The following is a 12,138-nucleotide window of genomic DNA, read 5'->3' on the forward strand; positions in this document are numbered from 1 at the left end:
TTGAGTTATGTTGCTCAGTGGATATAATTGATATGGAAAAGTAAAATTAAATCAAACACCTGGACTCTGCGTTCATCATCTGAGGTCCTTTTTTGTGCATGTCCTCCATGTGAGATCCAGAGGGTAAAAACACAAGAACAGCCCTTCTCTGTAGTGCCTGTTTGTGGAATGCTCTCCCCACAGAGGTTCGCCTGGTGCCTTCATTATATATCTTTAGGGATGCAGGTGGCACTGTGGTCTAAACCACTGAGCCTCTTGGACTTGCTGATCAGAAGGTCGGAGGTTCGAATCCCCGCAACGGGGCGAGTTCCTGTTGCTCTGTCCCAGCTCCTGCCAACCTAGCATCCCAGTGCAAGTAGATAAATAGGTACTGCTGCGGCAGGAAGGTAAATGGTGTTTCTGTTTCCATCACAGTGTTCAGTTGCGCCAGAAGCGGTTTAGTCATGCTGCCCACATGACCCGGAAAGCTGTCTGTGGGCAAACGCCGGCTTCCTTGGCCTGAAAAGTGAGATAAGCGCCACACCCCATAGTCGCATTTGACTAGACTTAACCGTCCAGGGATCCTTTACCTTTACCTATATTTTTAGGTGCCAGGCGAAAACGTTCCGCTTCAGCCAGGCCTTTGGTCGATTAATATCCTACAGCCTTTTAAATGTGGGAAGGGTGGGGGAGGTTATTGTTTTGCTGTTTTGTTTTACTTATGTTTTTGTCCTGTATTTTATTCTCTGACCTGTCCTGAGATCTCATGCTGAAGGGCGGCATATAAACGTAATAAACCATAATAAAACAATAATAAAATTCTGACCCAGATACTACATCCTCGTTGCATGAGTATGGTAAGATTCAGCTCTTGTCAGGACAATACAGGCAGCAGGCTTCCCAGGTTGGTTACATGAACAGCATGGCATATTGGCCAGTTGCAAGTAGTTGTCTGTATTCACCTTATATTTTCCCTGGGTATATTGGGGCAGGGTGGGAAAGGGGGGTGGCGAAGAGGAGAGGAAAGCAAGAGGTGGTACCTCCCGAATGTTCTGCTGCTCCAACTCGTGCCTCCTGATCATGGTTTTTCGCTTGAAGAAACGGCAGTTTTTGTCATAGTAGAGTCTCTGCTGGCTGAGAAGATGTGCCTCCTCTTCAGCCTGTGTGTGCTGCAGGTTCTCTTTGTGTTTGGAAATCCTCTCTTGCTTCTCCTTCTTCGGTGTGCTGTGATCCTCGTTCATCTCCTGGACGTGCACAGAGGAAAGGCCAAGAAACAAAGTCATTTGTTGGTTTCATGATGGGGAGGGGTAAAAAAAAATGTGATGCCTCTCCCCCCCCCCTTACTACCATCTGTACGAGCTTAACAGCAAACAGAGGGTCCTCCTTTGAATCCCCTTCCAAAAGGGTTTTTAAGCCCATTACCCCTCAAGATGCCCCTGCTGGGAGCTAAGCAGTTTATACAAAACATACAGGAGCTCCAAAGACGAGGGGGGAGGGAGGGAGAGGGGGAGAGAATGACTAAAAGCTCACAAACCAGGCTGGAATCAAGAGTCCAGAATTCGAAATTAGTAATCTTTGGGGCTCTCCTTTACTGAACTGCAATTCCCAGAGGGAAGCCATGACAGTTAAAGTGGTATAAAACTGATAGATGTTGGAAGCGAAGAGTGCAAAGTAAAGAAAAACAGGTCAGGCCTCCTTTGGCGGAAAAAAAAGCACTCGCTGAACGTTTGGTTCTAATTTGGTTCTAATCTTAGGCCACTTGGAAAGTTGTGGAGGGACACATACGGTATCACATTGAAAACTGGGGTTTATGTAGGGTTATTATAACGCGGCAACTTTTCCATCACAGAAAACGGTTGCACAAACTAGACTTCAACCAGGCTTGGGCGCCAGAGAAACAACAAGTGGCTTAATCGGCCAATATCATAGCCAAGGATTTCTGCACTGGAGCTCTACATGCCTATTCAAGAGACTTAAGTGAGAAAGAGACATGTGCCGAAAGATGAACTCTGCATGTGGAAGCATGTGACTGGGAGGTGACGCACGCAGGGGTTCTAAGCCCTTTTCCCTCCACTGCCACATGCCCACAAGGTTGGGTGATTGGCTGCTGAAGTATGCCAAAGCCTCTGCGTTTCTCTCTTTAACAACTCTATCGTTTTTCTTTAAAATCCCAAAAAGGACACAAGAAATGTCTACGTCTTGCCCCAGAAAATTCCTGCCTCATCTCCAGTTTTTCCTTGGCCAGTACGCAGACAAGACGCAGACACCGCTGAGCTTGCAACTAAACAAAACTATGCCCCAACACCTCGTGGAATGAGGCACCTCAACCGGAAAAGGAGGAAATCTCCTTGGTTTTGCAGAAGAAGCTGAGTCCTTCACCTGAAGCTACAAAACCAGCATTTCATTCACGACTATGGCCAACTCTAATCTTGTAGCATTCCGGCTGCCTCTATCAGAAATAGGATGCATGGGACCCTCAGAAGAATTTGATGTAGTGTATTTGATAGACATTATTTTAGAAACCTTTAGGACATCCCCATAAGTTACTGCAATGTCCATGTTGCAGAAGAGCTCTTGAGTCTGAGAGGCAAAGTGATTTGCCAATAGCAACTCAGTGAATTAAGGGCAGAGGTGAACTTTGAACTTTGTCTCAAAAGGTTGAATTGGGAGTGGTGCAGGAGACATGGCAAATGTCACTTCGCTATGTATCACAACTTTCAAAGCTGTTTATTTCTGGGGCCCATGGGTCATAGCCAGGGGTCTGGCTCATATGTGTGCATTTCATGTATTATATCTCAGTTATAATCTATTTTAGGAGTTGTGAATACAGGATTCAGGCATGATAGCTGCTACGCATTTAATAATATGGAGAACAGGAGCTGTTTCTCTCTCTCTGTGTGCTTGAGATCAGTATTAAGTGGGACGTGGAATTAAAAAGTCCATCACTGCTAAGGGTTCCCTGTGACTCTTAATGAAAACTTTCTCTCATGCCTTTTATTTCCTCAGCTACAGAACAGTAACAGCATCTGGAGGCTGGATGACTGAAGTAGTTTTGAGCCTGCACAATATATGCATTTTATGACAAGTGCCTAAAATAGACTTGTACAGGGGAACCACAACGGGGGAAAAAGCAGTGCAGCTTAGGAAGTTAATGCAATTATCCTAAAAGCTCTTTAGCTGCAGGTATTTAGTGAAGCAGGGTTGGTTTTTTTAAAAGGAAGTTTAAAAAAGAAGTTTGCAGTGATTTCAGAGCACAGAGTCCCAATTCTATCTGAAAGAGAGCATTTTGTATGGTACACTTGTTTCTAAATACAATTTAACATATTCACATGTAGCATTTTTAGGTGGGCACTAAAACTTAGGTGTGTGCAGAATAATAATAATATAATATTATTATTATTATTATTAATAATATATTAATAATAATAATATTAATAATATTATTAATTAATATTAATTTTCTTTTAATTATTAATAATTAATTAATATTAATTTTCTTTTAATTAATAATAATTAATTAATATTAATTTTCTAGCCCGCACATCTGCCTAGGTTTCCCCAGCCACTCTGGGCAGCTCCCAGCAGAATATTAAACAGAATAAAACTTCAAACATTAAAAACTTCCCTAAACAGAAGCCCTTAACTACCCCCCCCCAGGGAAAATGAGGACTTTATAGTTTGACTGTCAAGGACTTGCGAAGCTTTGCTCTTCTATCTAGTACAACCCTCAGGTATCCCTTTCCACTGTGATAGACAAGTTGCAGTAGGCTTACCTATCTGTGTTGTCCTTTGATAGACTTGAGGATTGCTTTGCAGGTGGCCAAACCCATATGAGGGATGGCAGGTTTTCTTTTTCCTATATATAATTTATAATATGCCTATGTTCACAGTCCTAGCATGTACTAACCAAAGTAATTTAAACAACTGCAGGTTCATTACACATTACAACCTATATGCAAAAATTGTACTATTTCCTTCATGTAAGTGGCGTTGAGTGTATTGGGAGTTGAAGAACTTTCAACGCTGAACAAGGGACTTTTTTTTTTTAAAGGAACCAGATGAGAGATAAAACACCCAAAGGTGAGCTGTTTGGGACATTTCTCTCAAAGAGTAACATTTGCAAGGGATCCCAGGGAAGACAGTATTTAAACCAGGAAATAAATTTCATCCTAACAGGAGCTCCATTTAGGTGTGCATCATGGTTACTCTTTAGACTGGATGGGAGCTCCTTCCATGGATGTAAATGAACACCAAAAGGTCATTTAAAGGGCAGCATTATGTGGACTTCGCTTTAACTGGGCACTCAAGTCAATCCGAATTATATCTAGCAATGCCTCAAGGATATGGGATAATTAAGACACCAGAGGAACTTCCGTACATTCATAAAGCCAAGCGTACCAGATGAGTATTTTGGACAGAAAGCATGCCGTGTCCTCAGGCCACCCACTGCTAAGGTTGGCATTATGAGTGGAAGCCACACTGACACGTCACTGCAGGGTAAGGGGCCTCTTTTGCTAATCAAATCTTGTCCCGCTAAAGACAAGTTTTTCATGGAATGGTAAGCCCCAATCATTCCACAGTGGAAGGTGTAAGCAAACTGGGTTGCGAAGCTCAATAAGGTTCTTCTTTATTTTTTAACTTGCCTCCTCTTAAAGGTAAAGGTAAAGGTACCCCTGACCATTAGGTCCAGTCGTGGACGACTCTGGGGTTGCAGTACTCATCTCGCTTTATAGGCCGAGGAGCCGGCGTTTGTCTGCAGACAGCTTCCGGGTCATGTGGCCAGCATGACTAAGCCGCTTCTGGCGAACCAGAGCAGCGCACGGAAACACCGTTTACCTTCCTGCCAGAGCAGTACCTATTTATCTACTTGCACTTTGATGTGCTTTTGAACTGCTAGGTTGGCAGGAGCAGGGACTGAGCAACGGGAACTCACCCTGTCGCGGGGATTTGAACCACCAACCTTCTGAGCAGCAAGTCCTAGGCTCTGTAGTTTAACCCACAGTACCACCCGCCTTCTCTTACTTCCTGTTTTTCCCTTTGCCCAGGCTAGTCAGGATTCTTGCTGATGATGTGGAAGCACCCAGAGGCAGCCATATTAGATTTATCCACCACCGCAACCTCAAGGCATTTCCCCCCTTTTCTATTCCTGCTTCTTCCTAGGCAACATAATCCCACTCCCCGCGTAAATCAAAATATTATGCCTTCTGATTGTAAGGATGTGCTTGAAAGTTTATGGGCAACGCTCATTGAAATCTTGGAATCCATGAAGGAAACAAGACTTCAGTGCCCTTTATAGCTCCTAGCACCTCTCAATTAGTAACAGAAGGAGAATAAATCAGGCAAATATAGATGTTCTGCATGTTAGCATAATTTGCATAACCCATATAGCAAGTATGGAGAATCACCCCACCCTCCACTCCAGAAGACTGCATTTCTTTGGGTAAAGACACTTGGACTGGGTTATTGCTTAGGGTTTTTTGTTGGGTGTCTGTGTTATTGATATTATTTTTGTATCTTTATTTTGTATCTTTATTATGATTTTATGTGGAAATTGTTCCATTTGGTTGTGTACTTCTGGATGTTTTATTTATTGCTTATGACTACTTTTGTTGCGTTTCAAATTCTGCATTTACCGTATTTTTCGCTCTATAAGACGTACCAGACCACAAGACACAAATAGTTTTTGGAGGAGGAAAACAAGAAAAAAATATTCTGAATCTCAGAAGCCAGAACAGCAAGAGGGATCGCTGTGCATTGAAAGCAGCAATCCCTCTTGCTGTTCTGGCATAGCTGCGCAGCCTGCACTCGCTCCATAAGACGCAGACACATTTCCCCTTACTTTTTAGGAGGGAAAAAGTGAATCTTATAGAGCAAAAAATACGGTATTTATTTTTTGCATGTTGTAAGCCTTTTTGAGCATAGTTTTAACTGTGGAAAGATGGCACACAAATAAAATGATGTATGTATGCATGCGTCAAAGGGGTCACGTAGCACATGCCGTTGATGGGCAGGGCCAAGGCACACACAAACATCCCATCCATGCACACACTCCATTTGCACTCTCAGTTTGTCTAGCTTCCATGCTGAGAAAAGAGTTCCCTTTTCTGAAGCCACAGTATGAAAGTGATTTCTTCTTTTATGGGCAGCTCGCTTGGCCTCTTTGCTGAGTAAGGAGTCTCCCAGTGGCACAGCACAGAAATGCAGGGAGTTGCCCACGGAGGAAGCAATGGCTCTCTTCCTCCTTGGGCAACCTGGCAGTGGAACACACTCCTTCTCCCCTGCTGCTGAGCTGTAATCTCCAATCAGGTGTGTTTATCTGTATGCATCACGGGGGAGGTTTAATCTTCTTGCTTCCCTACAAACTCCCTATTTTATTCTGGTCCTGCAGAGGAGTCCACACAGCAAGGCAGAGTGGTGGATTCAGCACCATGGAGAACTCCTAATGAGCAACTTGCCTCTGACATGTGCTGGAAGGGAACAGAGCCCTTATATAGGGCTGTATCCAACTAAGTTTGACATAGAATTGATTCAGTGAATTGAATAGACCTAAGCTACTCATAGCCATTAAGTTCAATAGGTCTACTCTGAGTAGGATTAGCACTAGATACCATCCATAGTGGAAGTTTTTAAGGTCCACTATCTGTGCTTGAGGTTCACACCTCAAGGGTGCCCAGGAAGACACAGCTACTCTGCATATAAGGAACTCCCCGTTCTCAATGGACTCACCAAAATCCTAGCTTAAGCATATTTCAGAAGTTGTGAAAACATCTCCTCTATCAAGAAGCACTGGTAACTTAAAGCATGGGTTATTTAAAACGTGTGGCATTTCACTTCGTCTTGTTATTTATTTTAATATACTGCCTAGCCCAAACCTTTAAGAGAGGGTTAAGATTATGAGCTCAAATCAGCAATGAACAATCCATCAGGTTATTTATTGGGGAAGTTCATCAATGAACTACTGAAATAGCTTCAAAACTCTTTCACAACATTGCTATCTAGTGCATGCTTCTTACTGGCCCAGAATAAAACGCCGGATAAGTTTTGCTTGCCTCTTTTATCTTTTCCTTGCAAATCTTGTATTGCTTCTTCTGACTTTCTAAGAAATTGGTCAGATCTCTCTTCTGCTGAGTCATAATCTGCTGCTGGAATTTCTTCTCATCTGCTGCTGCTGCCTTTGCCTGGATGGAAAGAAAAAAAGAAAGAAAGAAGGAAAGAAAGAAAGAAAGAAAGAAAGAAAGAAAGAAAGAAAGAAAGAAAGAAAAGGCACTGTTAACATCTTGGCCAAGTTTTTAGCTGTGTTGCCCTTTTTCTCCCATATTCTTTGCACTGCTATATAGTAATTGAAATATTCAGGACAGATTAAAAGAAAAGCCTGCATGCAGCACATAGCTAGTCTCTGGTATGGTTGTCATATTACAAAAAGTGAAAATCCAGACACAAAAGTTGTTGAGCTGTTTTTGGCCAAATTGTTGAGCTTTTTCTGCAAATTCTCCAAAGAATTGAGCTATTTTTAAGGAAATTCACCAACAAATCAACACTTCTGACATAGGTTGTCATATGCCTGAGTTTTCCTGGACATTTTTACCAATTTTATTGCTTTTTGCTTTTATAGACCAGCTTTCTGCCAAGGCACACAAGGCAGTTTACAATTTTAGAATACTAATACAAAAAAATGCTATAAAATGCAGAAGCGAAATGGGTCCCTGCCTCTCAGCCTAACCTAAGTAACAGGTTGGTGGTGAGGATAAAATGGGGAGGTGGGAAACCTATGTAACCCCTTGAGATCCTAAACGAAAGGTGGGATATAAATGTAATAAACAGATAAATAGTTATGTCCATTAAATTGAATGGATTTATTTTGAGTTGAACTAGATGGACTAGATACAACCCTATGCCTTTGCAGCCTACTGTACAACTGTGTCTTGGGGTGTTAACAAATTGCCATCATGTTCCCCCGCTCAGTTTTCTCCATATATTGTTCCTTTAACCTTCCCTCACAGGTGTTGTTTTCCATACTGCTGATGATGTTCACTGTACTCCTCTTAAATTGTTCTAATTTGGCTACATCCTTCTTAATATGTGGCACCCAGAACTGGACACAATACTCCACACGAGATCCGATGAATGTAGAATAAAGCAGAACTAATGCTTCTCGTGATTTGGTTCTATTAAGGTAAACTAAAATCATGTTTGCCTCTTTGGAAGACACATCCCAGAGCTGATCCATGTTCAGCTTGTTATAGACATCAGTCCTGAGGTCCTTTTCACACACATTACTTGCCAAGCCTGGCATCTTCTATTCTACACATTATTATTATTATTATTATTATTATTATTATTATTTTCTGAAATGCAGAACTTTACATTTATTTCTGTTAAATTCTGTCCCCATTTTTAAATGTTAACCCTCTTCGATGGCCCTTGTGGTCTCTTCCAACTCTATGATTCTATGATTCTAATAGTGAGTAAGGTCATTTTGAATCTTATTTCGGTCTTCTAAGGTTTTAGCTAGCCCTCCGGGTTCTGAATCATCTGCAGATGTGATAAAAGAGTCATTTCAAATGCTGGAAAGAATCAGGCCTAGGACAGAGCCTAGTGGCAGCTCACTTGAAACTTCCTTCTAAGGTGGAAGAATTCTGGTTCATGCCATTTTAGTATGGAAGTATGCATGAGTGTGATCTTTTTGACTGCCCTGATGTAGAAAAAACACGTTGAAAAGCAGCACATCGCTAGGGATTATGCAAACATATGACACCACCTCTATTCAATCTAAAGTGGTGCGGACTACAATTCTACGTTTATGGAATGCTCTCCTCCCAGGGAGAACTGCCTGGTGCCAACTTTGCCTGCCACTGAAAAATATGACATTTGGGGAGCACCAATGATTGGATGTTTTTATTCTGACTGTTTTTTTAATGCATTTGTGCAGTTTCTACTGTGTCACTGTATTTTGCTCTTGTAGATCACTTTATGACTGTCTGTTGTAAAGTAAAGGGACCCCTGACCATTAGGTCCAGCCGTGGCCGACTCTGGGGTTGTGGCGCTCATCTCGCTTTATTGGCTGAGGGAGCCGGTGTACAGCTTCTGGGTCATGTGGCCAGCATGACTAAGCTGCTTCCGGCGAACCAGAGCAGCGCACGGAAACGCCGTTTACCTTTCCGCCGGAGCAGTACCTATTTATCTACTTGCACTTTGACGTGCTTTCAAACTGCTAGGTTGGTAGGAGCAGGGACCGAGCAACGGGAGCTCACCCCATCGCGGGGATTCGAACCGCCGACCTTCTGATTGGCAAGTCCTAGGCTCTGTGGTTTAACCTACAGCGCCACCCGCGTCTACTGTCTGTTGTAGGAAGAACTTACCGTATTTTTCGCTCTATAACACGCACTCGACCATAACACGCACGTAGTTTTTAGAGGAGGAAAATCCGTAGGCATGCCACCCGTAGGCATTCCCTCCATAACACGCACAGACATTTCCCCTTACTTTTTAGGAGGAAAAAAGTGAGTGTTATGGTGCAAAAAATACGGTAATTCAATAAACCCACTGCCATCACATCCTGCAAGATTATCACTGACATTATATATCTTCACCCAGTCTTCTGCACCCCCCCAAAAAAAAAACCCACAACATTTTTAGGATGCCCCGACTCACCTCCTTTTCTATGACGGCCACTTGCTTCTTGGCCAGCTTCTCCAGCTCAATGGACGAGTTGTTGGCATGAGTTTCCACCTCTTTCTGCAGCTTGAGGCGGTGCTCGTCCATTTCAGCCTTCAGCTTGTTCTCCAGGGCGATCAGCTGCTTCTGGTGCTGGCGCCGCATCCGCTTATAACCTGACATCTGTTCCCGCAACTCGTTCTCCTGCTCATGCTCATGGATCTGCCTTGTAACCTAAGGCCACCAAAGGAGACAAATATGGACACACACATATTATCTTCGGCTTGACAGGGGAGGTAGTTCAGAAGTGCTCCAAAACACTGACCACACCCCATGCTTGCAAGCCCATGTCAGATATTCCAGGAGGTTCAAATAGCCCAGAAGCAAAGCAGATAGGGTCAAGCGATTTATTCAGAGAGGTGGCTGCAAATGGAAAGACTTTTTACAATGTTGTAGAATCACAGAATCGTAGAGTTGGAAGGGACCGCAGGGTCATCTGGTCCAACCTCCAGAAATGCAGAAGCCACAGCTAAAGAATCCTTGACAGATGGCTATCCAACCTCTGTTTGAAAGCCTCCATTGAAAGAGAGTCCACCACCATTGTATAAACCCAACCAAGGTGAAAAGGATTGGACCTTGAACCCTCTGTTACTGGTAAGCAACTAGCTTTGTCAGAGGGCTGTTTTGACAAGGGAGTTGGTTGGGCCAATCCATCACAAGCACATTTTCCAAATGACTTGTTGCCAAATTCCATTGTTGCAGATGTTGTTCATCTGCACCCATCTTTTGCCTCTGGAGCTGACAATTGGTGGAGCAGGTGCGACCATGACAGGTCAAAGATATGACCCAGGAACCTCCCTCCATACACTCTGAAATATGTTAGCTTCAATATGATTTTAGACGAGACAGAACCACTATGAGCTACCTGGAGATGCGAACAGTCTCCGTTGGCAGCCCAGAATGATGTCAAGATGGATGACATTTCAGACCAAACTCAGGACCCAGGAGCATTCAGCTCCACACACAGACATTTAAAGCAGGGTGCTTTAAGCTCCTGCCCTGGTCTCAAAATGTCTGCTCTTCCACCATTACTTGACTAATGATGAAAATATTCTTCCTCCGCTCCTGCGCTAGGGCTGAGTGTGACTTTCCCAGGACCTGTTTGAGAGGGGAACCTTACAAAGAGAAGAAACAAAACCTTCCTAAATTTCTGATGGGCTAAAACTGACAGCCAAAATGTTGGGCTAAAACTGACACTGGCCAAAATGTTTCCTGGGTCACACTCATATCTTAGGTCAGAACAATCAGAGGACTTCAGGTCACTGCTATTTGCATTCTGGCATGTGCAATGCCTCTTCCTTGCTACTTTTAGTCCTCTATCTTCCCCAGTGCCCAGATTCCATGAGATTATTGCAACTCTGGCTTTCACTGGCCTGCGAGCTTTTCTACAGTGGACACCCTTAAGGTGGTAGTGATTTGGCCTGGAGTCTAGCACTTGCTCACCATTTTTGGCTCTTCTACAGTGAGTGAGAATAGAGGACCTTGAATAACTGGCGGCACAGCTTCTCAACCGTGGTCTTTGCAAGTGTTTTGGACCTTTGGTATCAAAGACAAACTCGTGGGCTGAACATACTTCTAACAGGACTGGACTTGGTTCATGTGTAGGATATAGTTTGTTTCTTTGAAACTGTGAATTACACCTCTCAGATTTGTGTTTACATGATTGCTTCTTTTGGGATTAAAAACGAAACGTGCCCAAAACCTTCTTGGAGACAGAGGTTACTGGCTTTTCCAACACACCTGCTGAATGTGTGAACAACTCAAGATGCTGAAGAAAGCTAGAGGGCTAGAGGGTTGTCATCACTGACTATGGCTTCTTCTGAACCATGTCTGTACCCCTATCCAACCAGGTATGCCAACTCTGTTCCTCCAGAGAGAGAATTTTTAAAGAGTGGCCTACTATGAGCCATTTTAATTTGGTTAGGGGTGCACTCAATACCTTCTTTAACCTTGCAGGTAGAACTCAGCCCACCAAAAGCAGGCATATCAACTTAATGTAAAATTGATAAAAAATTAAAATCTGTGGAGCAAGGGTAGGAATTGAAGCATACCAAACAGATTTGGCCATCATACATCTGAGAGGGATCATGAAAAAGTGATCAGAGGGAGGAAAAGGAACAGAGTTAAAATGCTTTTGGTCTTCCTAGGGAGATGTTGCTCCCCACAAATAAAGGCATCAATCCTTCAGGAAGTTGGGAGTGGAAGTATCTCCCTCCTCTCTATTTCAGACTACACCTGATTATTTCCAGGGAGCAGCTATATCGTTGGCCAAATCCCTGGATCTGTCATTGCTATAGTTACGGTAAGTGTTTTCAAAATACATATCTCACCCCTCAATTTACTCCTGAACAACAGGGCACCTGGAAGCATACCATGAGTCCTGTAACCCCCTGCTCACATACTTAGTGAAATCCGAAATGGTGTTCAAGCCTCAAAAGCCACAAC

The 12,138-nt window shown here is 43.2% G+C and overlaps 1 protein-coding gene across 5 annotated transcripts in view; it reads right to left on the minus strand.

The window, feature by feature from the left end:
- TAOK3 (TAO kinase 3) overlaps window positions 1-12,138 on the minus strand; it is a 118,645-nt gene that overhangs the window by 12,781 nt on the left and 93,726 nt on the right. For all 5 annotated transcript variants that reach the window (XM_082203101.1, XM_082203099.1, XM_082203100.1 and 2 more), the window contains 3 exons: window positions 9,631-9,867; window positions 7,029-7,157; window positions 1,020-1,223 (listed from right to left, as the gene is read on the minus strand). In XM_082203101.1, coding sequence (XP_082059227.1) covers window positions 1,020-1,223; window positions 7,029-7,157; window positions 9,631-9,867 — 570 coding nt within the window. The remainder of the gene's footprint in view (window positions 1-1,019; window positions 1,224-7,028; window positions 7,158-9,630; window positions 9,868-12,138) is intronic.

The sequence above is a fragment of the Podarcis vaucheri genome, assembly GCF_965113315.1.
Source record: "Podarcis vaucheri genome assembly, chromosome: 16".
NCBI lineage: Eukaryota > Metazoa > Chordata > Lepidosauria > Squamata > Lacertidae > Podarcis > Podarcis vaucheri.